Source organism: Suricata suricatta, chromosome 8, assembly GCF_006229205.1.
Source record: "Suricata suricatta isolate VVHF042 chromosome 8, meerkat_22Aug2017_6uvM2_HiC, whole genome shotgun sequence".
Taxonomy (NCBI): Eukaryota; Metazoa; Chordata; class Mammalia; order Carnivora; family Herpestidae; genus Suricata; species Suricata suricatta.
The window spans coordinates 66,716,989-66,738,475 of record NC_043707.1 but is presented as its reverse complement, the minus strand read 5'-3'; the positions used below and the strand labels follow the sequence as shown (position 1 = coordinate 66,738,475).

Sequence of the window (21,487 nt, the reverse complement as noted above, 5' to 3'; positions counted from 1 at the left end):
ACCGGATCTTCATGGTGTGGTATCCTTATTAGAGTCTGGCTTGGGTTACAGTCTGTGGAAGAATATAGATGTAAAGAGAATAGCAAAAAAATAGTATTTTTTTCTAATACAAGGTGGGGTTACAAGCACAACTTCAAGGAAAATAACTATGAGTGAATATGGATTTGTTCTAAAAAATGTTAAGAGTAAGGATTTTATATCTGGATAAAATAGCAGGTATTTTCTATTTACTCCACCTTATTGGTGTGCTCCTGCCAATCCCCCCCCCCCCGCCCCAGTTTATGGCCTTGTATCTCAAGCAACCTGCAGCATCTCAACCATTACAGTAGCCTCCTATCTTCCAATCTGTTCTCCCTCCATCTCTCCTCCACCCTGTCGTCTGGGAGATCTTTCTAAAGAGTAAACTCATGATGATGCAGGACAGTATCTAAGCATCTTAAATGGCATATAAGCAGAGAGGGCCTTGCCTGCCCCACTTCCTACCACTCCCCCATGTACTCACCATACGGGGAATCACTCGGTGGTAGAACACATCCTGCCACTGGAGGCTCCTGAGTCTTTTTACATCCAAGTCCCCACCTGGACTACTCTTCCTGGCCTTGCTCTCCTGGTAACCGCTCCTTGAACTCCCACAGAACCACCTTCTCTATGAAGCCTCCAAGACGCCCCTTCTGTCCTCAGTGTGGAGCGGTGCACAGGTGCCTTGTCTTATCTCTAAGCCGAGCCCCGCTCTCACATGAACTGTGACTATTTATCAGCAAAACTGATAAAGAACAAGAGCTTGAGGGCCAAAAAAGCACCCTGTTCGTTCTAAGTCTCCCAGGGCCTGCCTGGCATGGAGCTTGGCACGAAGCAGGGACTCCATAATTGCTTGCTGAATGAAACTCAGTTCTGTTTCTTACAGGAAACGATATGCCATAGTTTCTTCATTCCTGTAACCCAAATGCCTTACTTCCCTCACTGCCCATGGAAATGATCTTTCAGCCAACATTTAAGGCCCATGATTTGCTTTTTCACCCAATACCTCCACCTAAAAACAAATTCTTACATCATTCCATGTTCTCCCCTCAATTCAGCAAACCTTCCGCCTGCTTGCTAATTAAAACCCAATCCTCTGACATTCCCTGACATGACAGATATCTTCCTGTGGGAATGAACAGAGCACAGAGCTCTAATAGTCCAGATCCTTAGCAAGAAGGGGCAAATGTGAAGCACTTTACTGCCCAACAAACCCCAGGCCACTGAGACACACAGTGAGCCACCTCCTGTCTTGAATGTTCTTCTCTACTTAAACCACGCACGACGTTTATATTGTAGATTCTGGTTATGCTACTAGATTTTTTTTACAAAGCAGAACATTATTCTATCTGCCAGTGCTGGGAGTTTTATTACAAGAACTTACGGCTAGGCAACGAGAGCCAAGTTTATTATTTTTTCTGGATCAGATTCAACAACCTTGTCCAAAAGAGCAAGAAAAAAGCAAAGAGGCAACCAGCCCTTTTTTATTTCCACACCTGCATTTAAACTTTAACTCTTAAAGTCCTAAGTAGAACCACGGAAGCCCCAAGATTTATCTCCCAAGCCCTAGTGAGGTGAACAAATCCTGGCCGATGGGTGCAGCCACCATTTTCCTGGAACCCATGTTCTCTGTTTTAGCACTTAACTCAGCACATCAGCTGACTCACAGGCCTGGTGGTTGCATCAAAGTACTCCTGTGGGCCTCCCCCGAGTTGGTCTGGTCTTCAGTGATGGGGGAGAGAGAAACTTTGCTGAAGGTGGTGTCACACTATAAGAACTCATTCATCCTAGCCCCCTCCTCCCCCTTCACTGTCCTCACCTTACAAACAACGTTCTCTGATGAACAGTCCTGATAAAGGCCCATCTGGGGGGTACCTGGGGGGCTCAGTCAGTTAAGCATCCAACTTCAGCTCAGGTCAGGATCTAGTGGTTCGTGAGTTTGAGCCCCATGTTGGGCTTTGTACTGACAGCTCAAAGCCCGGAGCCTGCTTTGGACTCTATGTCTCCTTCTCTCTCTGCTCCTCCCCCACTCATGCTCTCTCGCTCTCGCTCTCTCTTTCACAAAAAATAAACATTAAAAAAAGAAAAGAAGCCTCATCTAAAGTTTCTCCTCACCTGGTCACATGTTATCTTCTCATGAGGCCAATTTAAAATTACAATCCAGCCACCCAGTGGCCTCTACTCTAGCACTCCTGATACATCCCCAAACCTCCTTTCCATGTTCTTACTGCTATTACGTTGCATAGTCACCTTCTAACTACCACACAATTTACTTATTTATTATTTTATTGCCATCTCCTCCTACCAGAATGTAAGCTCCTTCAGAGACTGGGATCTTTGTGTGCTTCGCTCACGGGTCTATCCCAAGCACCTAAAATAGTGTTGGGTATAGAAAAGATATTCAAGAAGTATTTAATGAATGAACGAATCTTGAGGTCCGGTCAACTGATAGTACCTGCCTGAAGTTCCGTGCTAAGAAGGACCCTGAGGTCACTCATATACAGAGGCAGTGGAGAAATGAGAACAAGCACCTCGGTCAGTCTGCCTGCCAACGGCTCAGAGCGCCCTGTACCTGCTCCACAGCTGTCCCATACAGCAGCCAGAGCCACACGCGCTGGACACTTGAAATACTGCTAAGGAAACTGACCTGTGTTGTAACTGTAAAATACATATCAGATTTTGTGCTGTGTCGTCTAGCATAAGATTAAGGAAATCTCAACAATGTTTTTATTGATTACATGTTAAATAATAATATTTAGATATACTGTGTTAAATTAGATATGCCATTATAATTAATTTCACTTATTTCATTTACTTTTTAACAATATATTTTTAAGTTTATTTATTTGAGAGGGAGAGAGAGATGGAGTAAGAGAAAGAAGGAGAGAATGAGCATGTGGGGGGGAGGGGCAGAGAGAGAAGTGAGGGAGAGAAAGAGAGAGAGAGAGAAAGAGAGAGAGAGAGAATGAATCCCAAGCAGGCTCTATGCTCTCAGTGTATAGCCAGACTCAGGGTTCAATCTCAAGAGATCATGACCTGAGCCAAAATCAAGAGTTGACACTTAGCAACTGAGCCATCCAGGTGCCCTTCCTGTAGTTTTTAAATTTACTAACAGAAGATTTTAAATTCCCTCTGTGGTTCATATTTTATTTCTACTGGATAGTATTACTCCAGAACCTCCTCCAATATGACTCTAAGGAAATACTGATAATATCCATCCATCCATCCATCCATCCATCCATCCATCCATCCATACATCCACTTCTTGATCTGGTCTCAGAACATAAATTAATGTCAAGAAGCCATCTCAAATCCAATGCTTTGCAGAGTGTGATCATTAGATCAGTATAATCACCCCAGAGATTCCCTGATGGGTGGGAAGCTGGGGTCCAGGAAACTGCATTATAACCTTCCTCCCACCACCCCATTATTCCAATGCATACCATCGCTCTAGGCTATAGATACAGATATTATTTAAATCCTGAATAATCTTTGTGAAGCAAACACGAACAGGACTGCTGCTATAGAGATCAAGCAAGAATCTTCTCATCTGGGGTGGTAGAAAAAAGAAAAAAAAAACAGGGAGAGAGTAAAGCCAAGTCATGGATAGAGTCATTTTCTTGCACATCTAAAAAGAAAGAAATGGGCCTTGAGAAATCAGAGGAGACACAGCCCCCCAAAGATGAAGAAAAGCCTGCTGACACCTCAGAGGAAAATCTGTTCCAGGAATCACGTACACACACCCTATAGCTCAGCTGTGGTCCCTGCGGGAGCTTGGGTTGTCGGCTGGGTGAGCGCCTGCTCCTCAGGTTACATCGCTCAGTGGGCTGCGCTGCTCACACACCAGGCTCCACACACTGACATGACTTTGGCACTGATGAAAGTGCAGCGAGTGGACAATCAGGATCAGCTTCGCTCCCTCTTCTATCCTGCCCTATCCCTAACTTTTCCCTGACTCCTGTGCAGACAAATCTCTTTATGGAGTTGCCTGCTTGGAAAAACAGAGCGAAACAAGGAAAACAAATAAAGCAAAGAAAAACACATCCACATTTCCAAAACACCTGCCGTGTCAAGTATTTGCCAGTTCCACTCTAGAGGGGGAAAAGACATAAAGTAGAATGGGCATTTCTCTAGAATTTAGGTCCATATGTAAACAGGATTTATGGCAGATGGGTCCGAGAGCTCATCTAACAGTGCCCACACAGAAAGGCATTGAGATAATACTTTGGAGATTTTGTGCACAAAGTCCATCCAGTAAAAACAAACTAACATAAAGGACTGGAACAGTACTGAAATATTTACCTCCCAAATGAGGACTAAACCCAACACTCTGAAAGAGGAAAATCACATGTTTTTCCTACCCAATTCCTGGGAGGGCTGTGCTTGCCTATTTCCTCCAAAGCCACGTGACGTGAAATATGATCTGAAACATGTTTTCTATTAACGACATATCATGACTCAATGTTTTTTTTTAAAGTTTGTTTTAAAGAAATAATAACTTCCATGCCCATGAACCTACAGTCCTAATTTTTAATGCTACATATTCATGAGCCCTGTGATTATGGTATCTGCCAATTGTGCATTCAAGAAACACAAAGCTATGCAACCATTTAAAAATTCTTGGGTGATTTTAATTTTGTATCTACAGCCAGGTTACCTTCTTCCATTAAAATGGCTTAAAACTAATATTCAGTACTTTTTTTTTTGAAACGTTCATGGTGGTCACCCTCTGCTTTTAATTTTTATTCTTGCTGAGATGAAATATAAAGAATTAAATGACTGAAATGGCCCTCTGTTCTTAACACCCAACATGTCTACACTTGTCCAACAGGAAAAATCCGAGATGCTGTCCTCCAACTATAAACATGCACAAACTGGAATGTAAGCCGCTACAAAAGCAATCCTCTAATCTCCCATGGAAATGTTACAGAAATGATAGTATATGTGAATATACAAAGGGAAGCAAAATATGTCACTCCATCTGAAAGACAGACTCAGTCCACACAGGTTGCCAAATTAATGAAGCATGAGCTGTTTTATAATGTAGAGTTTTCCGAAGTAGAGTCCCAGGCCACACAGGGACCCTTGATGGTCTTACAAAATGAGCTCTCCAGACTCCTAAACTTACCCTTTTCTCATCTGTCAATGTTAGCAGGATTTTAGGATGAGCATGACCCTAAAACTTAAAGTGTACTTGCCATCTAAAGGGTATTTTTCAGGAAAATATAAAATGTTGACATCATTCTTGTTACTTGCCATGATCCTCAATCTGTTTTTGCCCTTCAAACATGCTTCTAAGAAATCCCTAGCTAGGGAAGATTCCTTTATTTTCCTTTTAAGTTATATCCAATCTTCCAACCCAGGTTTGAACCCTTGAGGGCAAAAACTGAATTTTATAAGTGTTTGGCTCCTAATAGGTTCCTAGAATTCTCTTATAAAGAGATGAGTTCCTCTTCATCAAGATGGGTACTCTAAGTTCCATTTTACAGACAAGGAAATTAATGCTCAGAGAAGCTACAGGATCTGCCCGAGGCACACAAATGGTAGAAAGCAGGTCTGACAACAGAAACAGAGGCTTTCTTTCCCACTTGAGAGCTGTTTCTACTCACTCCACTACCATGGAGTGGTCAACTAATAACCTCAAGAAATCAGTAGAGCTGGGTAGACAGAGCCCCACCTTAGCCTCCTATCAATAGAATATTGGGAGATGATAACGAGGAAGGCTCTTACTGATCACTAACTAGGTGAACATTTCATAGATCCTGAATCTTCACATGTGACAACTGAAGATACTAAGTGCTCTGACAGGTTACCTAAACCCCCAGACTGCACAGCTTTAGCAAGGGACAAGTGCAGAATTAAAATGTCTGTTGGATTCCAAAAACTATGCAACAGTAATCCAGGTTTTTAAGAGAATGAAAAGGGAAAGCAGTAAAGGCAAAGCAGGGGGCTATGCCCCTCCCTGACTTTTGCATAGAGATTTTCTCCCCGTTCAGTTATTTCCTTCTCTTTCTCCCCCTACCCCAGCAGCCTAAGGAGCTCAGCTGGGAAAAAGTAGGGGAGAATGGGAATGGAAGGGGCAGACAGAAATAGCGATGACTGTTACGGGAACAAAGTAATTGCTTGTCGGGAAGAAGATTGGGTATAGTAAACAAAAGCTGCCAAAGGATCTGAAAATGTTTGAATAGAAACTATGGTAAATCTAGGTTGGAAAGAATTATCACGGTGTATAAATTTAAGATATAGATGCTCCCTGTGATGGTCAGCTTTACATGTCAGCTTAGCTTGGCTATTATTATTCCTATTATATCTTATTATTCAATCAAACTCTAATTTAGATGTTGCTGTGAAGGTTTTTGTAGGTGTGATTCAAAGCCATAATCATATAAGTAAATAAGGGCGATTATCTTAGATAATCTGGGTGGGCCTGATTCAATCAGTTGAAACGTTTAAGAGCAGAGCTGAGGCTTCCCTGAGAAGAAATCCCACCTGTGGCCAACAGCTTCCACTCAGGCGGGAGAGTTCCAACCCTCCTTCCTGACCACCCATCCGCAGATTCCTGCCTTGCCTTGCCTGTCTCCACAATGGCATAAACCAATTCCTTGCATGAAATCTCTTTATATATATCCCCTACTGGTTCTCTTTCTCTGGATAACCACTGACTGATACAGCTTCTGTGAATGGCTGATGCAAGCTGGCCTAGCAACCCCAGACCTAAGAACAGTTTAGGAAAAAAAAGGTTCTAAAGGATATTTCCTTCAAGGGTGGAAGATGGAGGCAGGGCCTTCAGCCTCAAAAATGGCTGGAACCCTCTTGACCTTCTCAACATTAGCTCTCAACAAAGGCAGGCCATGTTCCTACACTCACCTCCATCTTCCAGGCTATCCTCGATGTAGAAATAAATGACCCCAGAGGGTGAAGGACAGAGGGCTAAGCAGGGCATTCTGTTAAAACTGATTCAGAGACAGACCAAGCAGAAGAGCCCAGGGGACAATGCTGTTGGAAAAAGGATCAAGAAGCAATTTTAACACCCTCACCCAACTGAAATACTGGCATTACCTAGATCCCAGTACTGTAGCAAGCCGTTCACAACACTGCTGAAATGAAACCAGAGAGACAATTTCACACCAGCTCCTCACTGGATCTGGTGAGCAACCAGGGTTACAGAGGGCATCAGAGTCACACCCTTGAATCAAGCGGTGTGACTGCCCCCAGTGAGGTTTCCATTTACCTTTATGGAAAGTAGGGGGCACTTAGATTTTGTACATTTCTCCGGAGGCCACCTGACTACCTTCTATGCACTATCTGTGACTGAGGAAAAAATGGCAGGGGTTCTAAGCAAGGGGGAAAAAACTGGAAGAAAAAAAAAAAACAGCTCAAAACACCAGGGAGGAGGGTAATTGCTTTTCGAATGCTATTTTTAAGGCAGCAGCTTCTGTGGCTAACCTCCAGTCAGCAGTAGGGCAATGGCTGCCGGTATTTCAAAAGCTCCACAAGGTGTCTAGGAAAAGTATTGTTATATGCAGTTGGTTGTGATCAGGACCATGTTCTGCATCTAGATCTCAGAGGATATCATTCAACCTAAGTACCTTCCTCTGGAAAATGAAAGCCCTGGGCCAGAAGACAGTGGACGTTTAAATTCCAAAATCCCTGGCTACATGGATTTGCTCCCAGGATGAAAGTCCAAGATAGGAGATGAAAAAGGGAGAACGTAGGGAAAAGCTAACCCAAACTACTAATCCCTATCATTAAAAAATACTTCCTGCTATCACTAACATTTATCAAGCACGTACTAGGTGCCTGGCACTATTCTAAGCACTATACACGGCCTAGAGACACCATTTACTAGCTGTGTGATCATGCACAAATTAACCTAATCTCCCTTTGTGGAAATGGATTTCCTCATGTTAACATGAAGATAATAATAGTACCTGCTTTACAGGCTTGTTAGGAAGGTTAAATAAGATAATATACGTGAAGTGCTTGGAACAGTGCCTAGCACATGGCTCACGCACTGTTTGTCAAATGTACGCATACATGTATACACAGCCTCACAACGGGCCACAAGGGCTGCCTGACAGATCAGAAAGTTGACAGGCCATAATTCATTCCTCACTGTGACTGGACTGTAGCCTTCTTGTCCAAACTTCCAGAGAAGGATATATGAACCCTGTGTTCAAGGGCTAGAGCAGTGCTGGCTCCAAACAGTAGCTCTGAACATCACCCAGCATCCTGAATCAGCCAGAAACTATAGCACATCCAGAAGACTCTACATAAAAATACAGAGGGGCTGGAGATCAAATGGGCTTTTGTAAGCTTTGGGCAGAGGTGGCAGATGGCTAAGCCCCTGACTTTTAGGTATACTCTGGGTCCCACGGTCACAGCTGTGTCATTCATCACCCAAATGGGACAAGGCAGAAGTAGAATAAGGGAGACTCCCTGGCCTGGTGGCATTAAGAGGCCATATGAGGATAGAGTGTTTGTACCAAAGGCAAAAACCAAGAGCAAAAACTGTTCTTGATATTATAAATTCTACCTTTAACAAAGAAACAAGAAAGGCTAAAGGGACCCCTTCCTCCTCTTCAGAAATCAGCTTCCAAGCCAGGGGTTTGGATGACAGAGATTTGGAGAGTCAGCACTGGGCTGCCTCAAATAAGCCCAGTGACTCCATGCCCACAAAGAGCCAGGCCATCATGCAGTCCTCGTTAGAAATGGGGACTGTAGGCCACCTGTGGGGATGCTTACCAAGGGCCTCACTGCAGGGAGAGGACTGTGGGAAAGACACAAGCTTTCAGTTGGACAAGTTTCTCCCCCTCCTGTTACACGAAAAACCATTCTGCAACCTCCCTTCACAAAACACTCACTTTTTCTACCAAACAGCCCCTTGGAGGCTACCTACAACATTAACCAAGGGCACCAGACATATAATGCTTGATACAGCTGCCCAAAGCTGGAGAAGGGCAGATCCATCAGAGGTCAGAGTAGCCTGAGACAGCAAAGCCTTCAAGGAAGGAATGGGACTCTACATGAAGAAGCCAGCCTTCTCTCCTTGGTGAGATAGGGTTTATTTAACCTCAGTTTGTTGAATGAAAGCAAAGCCTTCACAGAGCTGGGGCTCAGGCCTGCATGCAGACATGACACAGCAAGTCCAGTGGAGCCAGGAAAAGTCTGCGCTTGCATGGACCCTCCAGGACAGTATGTCTTGATCAGGAAGAATACAGCCAGGCAAACCTCATAAGGCAAGAGGCCACTCACTGGCAAATTTCACAAGCCTAAGCCCAGCAAGTTAAGATAAATCCTAGGAAGTCTTCCAAAAAACTCTTACTGGACCAGGATTACCAACCGAAACTGGACTCATTCCAATGCTCTAATCGCCACAGTGACATTTAGGAAGAGTTCTCTTTACCACAAACGGGCCAGAAACTCCGTTCCTAGGAAATATGGTAGTTGACTGACCCTAGTTCATGAGAGGATCAAGCTCCTTACAATTAGGGCTCTTACGGACAAGCCACAAAACCAACAGATAAGCAGCCTCTGGGATAAAAATGCATGGTACACAACCGCTTGGAATATCCCACAGGGCACAGTGAGTCATTCCACAAGAGACATTTTTTAAAAAGAAGAAGAACCGATCTTGACATGTTTAGTTATTTAATCTGCCTTTGAGAGACCATTTATTTGGGAAAAGCCTCACTGGAAAATCCAAAATGGTGGATTCTAGTCTACACACTATACACTATATACTAGTCTGCTACAGTTCTAGTCTACACACTATACACTATATACTAGTCTGCTACAGTTCTAGTCTATACACTATACACTATATACTAGTCTGCTATACAAGAGTGACATTCTTGGTTGAGCAAAAACCTGTGCTTGCGTCCACAATCCTGACCCATGCTGCTCCTCTGTCAGCCTCAAGGAGGGAGCTGCCTTTGTTGCATTTGGAAGAAGAAGATTCTCATGTTCTCCAATTTTCAGGATCCAACAATGGTATTTCTTACACTGAAACACAATTCCTGGGGCGCCTGGGTGGCTCAATCTGTTAAGCGTCCAACTTTGGCTCACGTCAGATCTCACAGTCTGTGGAGTTGAGCCCCACATCGGGCTCTGTGCTGACAGCTCAGAGCCTGGAGCCTGCTTTGGATTCTGTGTCTCCCTCTCTCTCTCTCTCTGCCCCTCCCCTGCTCACATTCTCCCTCTCTCAAAAATAAATAAAAACAGGGCGCCTGGGTGGCTCAGCCAGTTGAGCGTCTGACTTCACCTCAGGTCATGATCTCACGGTTCTGTGGGTTCGAGCCCCGCGTCCAACTCTGTCTTATAGCTAGCTCAGAGCCTGGAGCCTGTCTTTGGATTCTGTCTCTCCCTCTCTCTCTGTCCCTCCCCTGCTCACACTTTCTCTGTCTCTCTCTCTCTCTCTTGCTCTCTCTCTCTCTCGAGGTTTCTCAGTAAATTTAAAAAAAATTAAAAATAAAAAAAATAAAAACATTAAGAACTTTTTGAAATACAATTCCTAACCTTTTAATCATCTCTCCTATGTCATGGGCAACTCCTGGAGGGCAGGCAGTCCATTCCATTTCTCTCTAGAACCCTCCATACCTAGAAGAGTCCTCAGCATCCTGAAGCCACTCAAAACTGAGTGTTGGATGTGTGAATCAATGGATACAGAAATCATCATGCCAGGTATGCTAATCTAAGGTTTTTCTAAACGTGGGGAGAACTGCCAAGCAAGGGAAAGGAGGAATTTCGAAAAGAAAAAAAAAAATCATTTCCAGATTTTTAAATGCAGCATAGTGGAGGATACAGGGATTTTTTTTTAAGTTCCCTCCTCCACAACCAAACTCGAAAGACTGACTTATTCAAAGGGCATTTTTGGATACTACGACTCTGAATTACACATCACTTGGAGTCATGAAAAGGAAGGCTGGGCATGCGCTGTGGTATAGGCTGTGCATGTCCCTTCCTAGAGCAGAGCTAAGCACACATCTGGGGCTATTTAACAACTGATTGGAAATTTTGCCTTCTGATTTCCAGTTAAATACTGGGCACAGGAAAACAAATAGCACTTGTTTTTCACTGAGCCTTGTCAGTCATCCAAACTGCAGTGCGGACCAGAGAACTGCCTGTGGTTTGATGGCAGAGGCCCAAATATTTAGACACCCCCCCTGCCCCCCCGCAGCAGCCAAGATTAAGTAAAAGGAATAAACCAGATTTTGGCAACACCCGCTTCTTCACTCACCCCTCCCCCCTTCTCAGACACACAAAACTAGATTTTAAATATTAAGCCTGGTCCTGGTATTAATTTACATGTTTCATTAGGATTAAATTTTGATTTGTTTTTATTCCAAAGCCAATAGCATAGCATTCGGTTTCTCTCATTATTTTTTTCAACTGCCCTGCCCTGATATTTACTTGGATTTGCTGAAGAGGCAATGTTCAGATTACCATTTTCTGTTTCCAATTAAATTGGGAAGAATATCTAGCAATCATATCATCAAAGAATCAGAGAGTTTGAAAGCTGAGAGGAGTTTCAGACGGTGGCTAGTACCACCTCCTCACTTTAGAGATGAGGAAACTGAGGCCCAAGTAAGTTAGTGGCACAGTCACTCAGTACTCAGGCTTCTTGGTACCGAGCCAGGGTGTAAATCAGAAAGAAAAACCTGAGTTACTGCTGAGTAGAGCTGTCAGATAAAATACAGAATAGCTAAATTTGAGTTTCAGTTAAACAATGAATAATTTTTAGTGTGCGTATGCCCCAAATGTCATATGGGCATACTAAACAAAAATTTGTTGTTTATTTGAAATTCAAACTTAATGGGCCTCCTGTATCTCTATTAACTCTGGAAACCTTATCTTAGAGACCAATAACCCCTCCCACTGCACACCTCCCCTCAAACATATCTATGTATACATGCGTTTCTTTCCTTTTTTAATGTCAGTGGATGGAAAATATAAATTGCAACACAGCAACCCCAAGAACAAATGAGGTTGGAAGAAGTCACTGCTTATTTTTTGAGATATTCTTATCTTAGAAACCTTCCTTCCTCGTAAGCATGCAAAGCAACTAAGCCTGACATTAAAAGGCTCCATAAGGCCCCTGGATTAGATATTTTATGTGTCATCTTGAGAGTTTCTGCTTGTCTCAGGGCTCTGAGTCTGTAGACCTTGCAGGACAGTGCACTCAGGTTTAGAATACACAATAAAACAAGATTACGGGCTCCTAGATGACTCAGGTGGTTAAGTGTTTGACTCTTGACTTCAGCTCAGGTCATGATTTTACAGTTTGTGAGATGGAGCCCCATGTCAGGCTCTGCACTGACAGCACCGAGGCTGCTTGGGATTCTCTCTCCTCCCTTGCCCCCTGTTCACACACAAGAAGGGCAGAGAGAGAGGGGACAAAGAGAATCCTAAGAAGCCTCCATGCACAGCGCAAGGCTCAATCTCACAAACCATGAAATCATGACCTGAGCCAAAGTCAGATGCTTAACCGACTGAGCCACCCAGGTGCCCCTATACCTTAATTTTTAAAGAGTGCTGGAGCAAGTTTTTATCTAACAACTTTACTGAGATATAATTTGCATATTATAATATCACCCTTTTAGTCTGTACAATTCAGTGTTTTTAATAAATTCATAGTTGTAGTCCATTCATCACTATCTAACTCCAGAACATGTCTACCATTCTCCAATTTTAGTATATGTGCAGCCAAAGCGAGTGCAGTGTTTACCATTCTCAAAAGAAACTCCACACCATTAGTAGTCGTTCCTCATTCCTTCCTCCCACCAGCCTTGGTAACCACTGATGTACTTTCTGTCTCTACAGATTTGCCTGTTCTGGAAATAAATGGAATCATACAACAGATGGTCTTCTGTGTCTGGCTTCTTGCATTATGTTCTCAAGGTTCATCCGTATTGTGGTATGTATCAGCACTTCATTCCTTTTAATGGCTAAATAATATTCCATTGCATGGATCTACTTTTTTTTTTAAATGTTTACTTATTCTTGAGAGAAAGAGAGAAAGAGACAGAGCACAAGTGGGGGAAGGGAAGAGAGAGAGAGGGGAGACACAGAATCTGAAGCTGGCACCAGGCTCTGAGCTATCAGCACAGAGCCCGACACAGGGTTTGAACTTACGAACTGTGAGATCATAACCTGAGCCAAAGTTGGATGCTCAACTGACTGAGCCACCCAGGTGCCCTGGAACTACATTTTTTTAGCCCATCCATCAATTGATGGGTATTTGGGCTGTTTCTACTTTTTGGTTGCTAAGAATAATGCTGCTAAGAACATCTGTGAGTGATTTTTTTCTGTAGACTTATGTTTTGACCATTTTGCAGCATTTTACATTCCTGTCAGCGATTTGTGAAAGTCCCAATTTGCTCAACAACTCTTATTATCTGCCTTTTTTTATTAGAGCCATCCTAGTGGGTGTGAAGTGGTATCTCATTGTGGTTTTAAATTTGCATTTTCCTAGTGACTAATGATATTGAACATCTTTTCATGTGCTTGTTAGCCATGTGTGTTTTTTCTTTGGTGAATTGTCTCCTGAAATTGTAGCTGTTTCTTCACAAAAATTAGTATTGTCCTGATTTTTTTTTTTAGCAAACTCAGATTGATTGTTCAGATATTTATTGCCCCATTGAGCTATACTTTTTCTTCACTGTAGAAACGATTGCATAAATAAAAACCCTTCCAAGAGCTTTTTCTTTGTAGTTTCAACATGACAGATGGAGAGGTTAGGATTCTTCTTATTTCTAATTGCATTGAGGGACAGCTCTAACCTAGTCGGTATTCTCTGGGTCATCCGGACACCCCACAAAAGTAAATCTATACTGCTGTGACAACTCCATCATGCATGTGCATGTGCACATGCACACACGAGTGTGAGACTCATACTCAAAGACTCACCACTTGACAATGAAACAGTCACTCTTCATCCCGTTTCCTAGGTAACCAGAACAACCAGATAAAGGAACTACACTCACAGAGAAAATCAATCCCCTTTTCTCCCTGCCTCACTTGCTCTTCCTTGCCTGCACTATGAAATCATAAGGTGGGCTGGAATGACTTGACAGAAAAAAGCCAGATACTTTCATGAGAAAGTACTAAAGTATAATATTTTTAGTCACTTTCATGGTGGCTGCGACATTTAGAGCAACACAAGTCCCCGCTAACTAATTATGAAATGTTCCCTTTTTAAATTTGGGCATCCATAATAATGCAGACATGTCAACTTAAATCAAAACATCATCCTGAACAGATGAACAGATACCATTGCTTCATCATTTCTTACCACCCTGCTTAAAAAACAAAATAAAACAAAACAAAGAAAACAACTAGGACAAAAAGCAAAAAACAGAACTGTGTAGTGCTGTAATTCCACCTGAAAGTAAAGACAGCTTTCAGACAGTGATGCAGGCATTACATTAATACACATCTTAGACAAAGAACCAAGAAACAGCTTCTCTCCCCTGCAACTCTGAGCTCTTTGGGTAAACTGGGAGGAGACAGTAATGGAAATGGCTAAGCCTCAGTTTCTGAAAATCCCATCAGCCTTCTGAAGTGTTTGTGAAATAATGTAATGGTCTTATCTCCAAATTTGAACTTTTAGCTACTATACATGGACAAACACAACTCCTCCCTGGTATTCCATCCAGCGGCAGACCCCTTTGCTGCAATGACTGTCCAGTGGATGGATGGACCCTGAAATTCCTTTCCAGCAACACAGAGCAAGGGAAGGGCTTGCTTTACCCTCTTCACCTCACATACCATCAAGGAGAGCTACCTCGCTTGCGAGAGAGCTTGTATAACTCATCCATGGACCTGAGAAAATGAATGAGCAACACATGTTCTACCAGCTCTTCTAGGCCTTGAAGAAACGTATAGATGGGAGTAAACCATTTTACCTAAAGAAAGCCTGTTGGATAACAAAGCAGAGTTCAAGTGTCCCCCAAAATAAATTCTTGGCTTCACCCAATACTGTCTGCCCTGTGTTGGTAATTTTAGGTTCATCACTTGATCTCCAATCTCCTTTCATGGGATCAACTCCAAAGAGGGATGATGTTAAGTTGTTTAACTAAAACTGTCTCCCTTTTTAACCGTTAGTACATTTTAAGCTGATGGTCAAGACACAGTTCTTATAGATCTTAAACAACAGTAAAGCAAATAAATAATAACTAGGAGTAAGATACTTTCCACTACAACCTATGGAGTGTAGGTTCATGAAGAGTCCAGAAAGTGGCCAGTACAGCTATGATATATGTGGCCCTCACTTTTCATCTGGATCTGTAGCCCAGAGAAATAGGAACTACTTTTAATCCTGGACAGGCCAAGCTAGACATTTATAATTAGAAATTTAAATTCAACATCCATGGCGTGCCTGGGTGGCTCAGTCAGTTAAGCATCCGACTCTTGATTTCAGCTCAGGTTATGATCTCACAGTTGTGAGATCAAGCCTGGCATCAGGCTCTGCACTGCATCCCTGGAGCCTGCTTGGGATTCTCCCTCTCCCTTTCCCTCTGCCCCGTCCCACTGTGTGCGCTCTTTCTTTCTCTTTCTCTCTAAATAAATAAATAAATAGAAATAGAAATTCAACATCCTACTCAAGTGTTCTTTACTATGACTAATAATAAATAGTCACAACAACAAGCAATATCTATGAATAGGGTCAGGCACTGTATTAAACAGACTACATGTAATCTCTTTTAATCAAGATAACAACCCCATGAGGCTGGGACCATTAATTTTCCCATATTACAAGTGAGGAAAATCAGGCTCAGAGAAATAAAATAATTTGCCTTGAATTGCTACTTGGATGCAAAGAAGAGTGGGCAAAGCATTTGCTCATAAGCTCTCCAGACCCTGCCCAGTGTGGTAGCCTCATATAGCTACTAAGCACTGAAATGTGGCTAGTGTGCCTCAGGGACTGTATTTATAATCTTAGTTAATTTAAAAAAAATTTTTTTAAGTTTATTTATTTTGACTAGATCAAGGTTATGTGCATTTTGGCTAGAATACAATGTCCTTTCTCAGGTTATCACATCTAAAGACATGCCATGTCCACCTGCACCATATTGGTGATGTTGATTTTGATGACTTGGTTAAGGTACTGGTGGGTAACTCTACTATACACAGGTACTGTTTCTTCTGTTCTTATTGGTAAGTAATTTGAATAATTTAAATAAAACATACTGTTCCTCAAACTCCCTCCATTCCTACATTTAGCTTCTACTGATGACTCATGCCCAATAAACCTTTACTATGATGACTGCAAAATCAGGAGTTTCTAACTCCATCATCCTCCTATATTACCGATTGGCATCTGACTATAAAGAAGAGTTGTCCCTTGTCCTCTTTACTCATTTACTTATCTACTTATTAACTGTATTGATTATGGATTCCTCCTTTATTCAACAGGTACCTTTGAGTTTTTAAATGTATTGTTCAGATATAAGTACAATCTAGAGTAAGAGTTATTAATTACACGAAGTATGCTCATTATACAAGAAAATGACTACTAACTGAGGCCTCTTTTTGTTCTGGATGCTTTGGGACAAAGAGTTTGAAAAGCCTGAGGCTCTGCAGTTGAGGACATCAGCATGAGCGCTAGCATTAGACAACGTGAGTTATCACTGTGCAGGGCAGTGTTGCTCATCATCAGACATGATATCATACCCCAAAAATTCCATCCAAACAACCCATCAATTTCTCCACAACTCGCAAACTTGAATGTTCTGGCAAACTCAAAAGGACATGATTTACAAATAGTAGGTAATATTTGGATCTTTCCACAAGAGCTGGGTTCCAGCTTTTTTATAAAATACAAATGTTTTCATTTTGGAACTCGCTGTGTCACTCTCTCAACAAACAGATCCCCGTATCAGAAAGCAGGCCTGTGTTATATACAAATAGAATGGGTTTGTGTGTATTTGTTTTGTGGTCAGAGACCACACACCTAGTGGCTGTTTACAATGTTTACATTGCTCCTGATGCCACCCGAGGAGTCTCAGAGCAGGGACCAAAGCACAGGCCACACAGAGTATGACTGCGGGTCCTGCTCTAACGTGCAGACTAGACCGGATCCTCCTTCCACAGTCAGACACACATGTGTGGTGTTTGTTTTCTGTGACTGCTTCTCTACACTGCCCAAATACATCTTAGAGCATTCTTCTAGTTTAACACACCATGGACTCCGGTATTATTTCAATGAAATAAGCTTTTTAAAAAGACTTGCAAAGTTTCAGGGTCATTACATACATTACATCCTTGTGTTAAGGACATGGGAAGGTTTCAAACACTTACCAAGAAAAGTCTGGAGACCCCAACTGCCAGCCTCTCGGTCTTCAGATGCCAGACCAGGGGCTGTGGGGAGTTGAGCACAAACACGATAGGCTTGTGGTGAATGTGGACCGACGAGATGGGATTTAGGTGCAGAGTGACCTAGGAAGTAACAGGGAGAGAAAGCTTAACATTAGCTTTCCATTAAAATCAGAGCATAGCATCTGGAATACTTTCCACATTTCACCGTTAAAAGAAGCTGTAAGGTAGTTTAGATTCTATGGATAAGTTATATTAGGTTGAAGTAGATGCTGCTGCCAGTATTTGACCATTTTTTAGTACAAAAATGGCAATCTACACTAATCTCAATTAAAACATGATTCAGCTCCCAGTAATAGCAGAACACAAATAAACAGAACACTTTTTTTTTTTTTTCAAAATTAACAAAGACAGAACAAAAGTTACCATCTCTCAGGACTGCCTTATCCTTTAAGTCAAACGACAAAGCTAAGAATTGGTATTACAGAATGGCATGGGGGGGGGCGGGTCATCCCTCTGGGTCACCAGAGAAAGGACTTTCTTCTCTTCCAGGTGAGCTCCAACCTCCGAGTGAAGTGAGTTCTGCCAAAGAAAAGTGCCGAAAGCTACAGGAAGGGGACTTCTAAGGGGAGCTTTCATCAACCCAGCTATTAGCTTAAGGGGGCTTTCCAAAGAAACAATAAGTATAAAGAACACACAGAATAAAAACTGATTGTATGCAGACCTGGTCTGAAACAAAAACAAAACAGAGAAGAAAACTTGAGCCTGGATAAGAAAACTGTGACCACTTTTGATAGTGGATCAAGGACTGTTACAGGTTACCACTGTCACCGTTAACATCATCAGAAAGCAAGTGCAAGGACAGCTGGAGACTGTGGGTTCAAATCTTCCCAGAGTGCACCAGCCACGATAGGTCAACGTGAACACAGAAAAGCAAAAAGGTGAATAAAGAAATACTGAACAGATACTTTCATAGAAGCATGTCTCATGCTGGCTTTCTGTACAGAAGTGTGAAGCAAGACCCAAGAAGCACATATTTTAACAAGCTGAACTCACCCAAGAACACCAGAAAGTGATGAGAGGGAAAGCACGAAAAATGACTTTAGTTGGCAAGACACAGACTGAGTAATACTCTGAGAATAACGGAACATCTCAGCCATAATCCTTATGAGTATTAAATAGCCTAGATCTATGATCTGAGTCTATACAGCCATTAGGGATAGAGTACTCAAAGCTAGACTATTTTACATCTTCCAGTAGCTGCTGGCCCACTTTGATCTCAAGGTATCTCTGCCTTTTATTGTAGGAACTGATTTGGCAGCACCGATGTCACCTATCACAATAGCCTCTCGGGTCACAGATAATACAGCATCAAACTTTGCTTTCAGTACCCATGCCTTAGCACATGATAGGCACTCAGTGAGTACCAACTGGATATTTAATTTTCTAATTTCCAATGCCATGGAAGTACTTTATTCTATTAATAATTTACACTATGATGTATAATACCCTCTCCATTAACTGTTGAGTGTGTGTCCTTTTTTAAATTTTTAAAAAATTTTTAAATTTATTTTTGAGAGACAGAGCATGAGCAGGAGAAGGTCAGAGAGAGAAGACACAGAATCCGAAGCAGGCTCCAGGCTCTGAGCTAGCTGTCAGCACAGAGCCCAACACGGGGCTCGAACCCATGAACTGTGAGATCATGACCTGAGCCGAAGTTGGCTGCTTAACCGACTGAGCCACCAAGGTGCCCCTTGAGTGTGTGTCTCAGTCTCTGAAACAGACTGAAAATACTCAGTAGGCAAAGATATGTCTTACTGTAATACTGTGTTTAAATGATTGTTTAGGACAGTTGTTTAAATGATTGATTTACTACAGCAAATTCATAAATTTATGTTACCTAAAAGTTGAATAAGGCTGAATATATTCATAGGTTCAAAGGGGCATAGCTAACTAATATACAGAAAAATTTAAGAACACAAGCAATACTATCATGACCTGTTTCTGCAACACAGCTAGGATCATCATCTTTACATTTGGCATATGCAAAATACTAAAAGCGAAGTACTAACGAAAAGTGATGTCAAGTACAGTTACAGCATAGTAACACACTTCTTGGTTGTACAAATGCTACCTCACAGCATTTTGCACAGCTGTCTGCATCTAGAAATAAACAGATCGATGGCCACTGTAAACAAGAGAGGCTGTAGAAACAGCAGGGTCACAGAGTCAAACTGTAGCATGAACAGATAGACGTACACTACAGAAAGCATATACTTTGGAGAGTGAAGAAAGAAGAGATGAAGTCATTACTTGTTCAAGAGTACCTGAAAAATGGCTAAGAAACACTGTCATGAACAGTATGTATCAGTAAAAAGTTTCCAGATTTATTCCTTCCAAAACTGCTTACTGAGCACCATCACAGCACAAAGAACAGCCATGTGTATCCACAAAGGGTACGTCAACTCTTTTTCTGATAATTTTCTTTGCAGCCCTCAGGCATACCACTCTTGAAGTGTGCAGATAAAATACCAATAAATATATATCTCAAATGAACAAGAATTTTTTTTTTAAACTTAGGAAATGAAAAGAAAAATGTGTTATAAGACAGATATTGGTGCCAGGGTCCAAAATCTTCCAGATGGTCAAAAGTGTCAAGGCCTGGCTCACACAATCAAGGAAAGATTTCTAGGAGCCACAGCTCTGAGCTTTCCTGGAAACAGTTCCCTCTTCAATATGTGGCAGCGTCTGGCCAAGATGAATCCCCGACTCTGGCACACAGGGCCTAGGCAAAGCCCCAAAAACCATCTGGCAAAGAAGAATTCACACTATGATTGGGAAATTAAAAGAAAAATACTCAATACTTTTTTTTTTAAAGATCATTTGGCAAGAACAGAGAGTCCCCAAGCACCGGCTCACCTAATCCCTCAACAACCTTCCTCTACTAGAATAAACCTTGCTGAAGGGAAGACAGAGGGCAACCAAAAACAACCAACAGAAGAATGAAGGTATAAAAGCTCCCTGAATGTTGAGGAGAACAGAGCCAGAATATCTCTGAAAGAATTCCTAGCTAAGGTGCCTACTTTCTCTCAGGATGGGAAAAAAAAAAAAGCAAAGCAAAGAAAAACAAAATCCTCTTTAGAACCAATTTTAGCTCAGGATAGACTACAGTTACGAGGATAAGAACATTCTGCTGAAAATTTTCATGGGTAGGTTACTGACCCAGGATCATGGTCTGACTACCAGAGCAGAGGCAGACAGCAGCCGTGGAGAAATGGTACAAGCGGTATCCAATGATTTCTAGCTTGGCAATCCAAACAGTGGTTCAAAGGGCTGACTCTCAATCCTATCTTAAGTCTACATGAAAGGAAGGGTCACCACTTAGTCCATGGTCTTTGTAAGCAATAACAAACTAAATCTAGGGGCCATGTGGCTGTGAAGGCAAATGGGACTAAAGGGGATGCATCCCAAATGAAGAAACAATGACAGGTCTCTAAACTGGTGGCTTCTGTGTTAATCTTTGGCAGTAACAAAGCATTTGAGAACTTAACGCAAGATGCGCCACACACCAAAAAAATCCCATATGTGCACTATATTTTGCAGGCAATGTCAGAGAAAACACATTCACTACAAGGTCCATGAATTCCAGGTCAAGTACCCATTAACCTGGGTTAAGGAGTCTACTGTAAAAGAGTAGGAACATTCTAAAGGCAGAAACAGAAACAAAATGACTTCATGTAATTAAACTAGAGATTATACCTGTGGTCTTAACATGCATCCTCTCTGAGAAAGAACTTAATAGATGACAATTCAGAAACAAAACACTTGTACATGCAGTTTCTGGGGTTTCAGTGACCTCTACAAACCATACGCTGACTACAAAGTGGTCCATAAAGCCTAGTCCAAGAGTTCCTGCTCTAATCTTGGTTGTCTCAAACAGTGCTGCATTTCAGTCTTCCTATCGGCATGAGAAAATGCAAGTAATCTAATCTGTCACATCCCATATGTAGACACTGTCCCTCATACATTGCTGATTTTGCCCTAAATGAGGAAAAGCTCACTGATTCTGAGCTAAGAGAAAGCTAATCTGTTCTATGACATCTATTTATTTATTTTTTTAACTTTATTTTTTTTTAGAAAATAACTATTTTTT

General features: G+C 42.0%; 1 protein-coding gene across 1 annotated transcript in view; it reads right to left on the bottom strand.

Moving 5' to 3' along the window:
* TGFBR3 (transforming growth factor beta receptor 3) overlaps positions 1-21,487 on the bottom strand; it is a 200,119-nt gene that overhangs the window by 58,680 nt on the left and 119,952 nt on the right. The window contains exon 4 of the mRNA XM_029945804.1: positions 17,320-17,457. Within this exon, the coding sequence (XP_029801664.1) occupies positions 17,320-17,457 (138 nt within the window). The remainder of the gene's footprint in view (positions 1-17,319; positions 17,458-21,487) is intronic.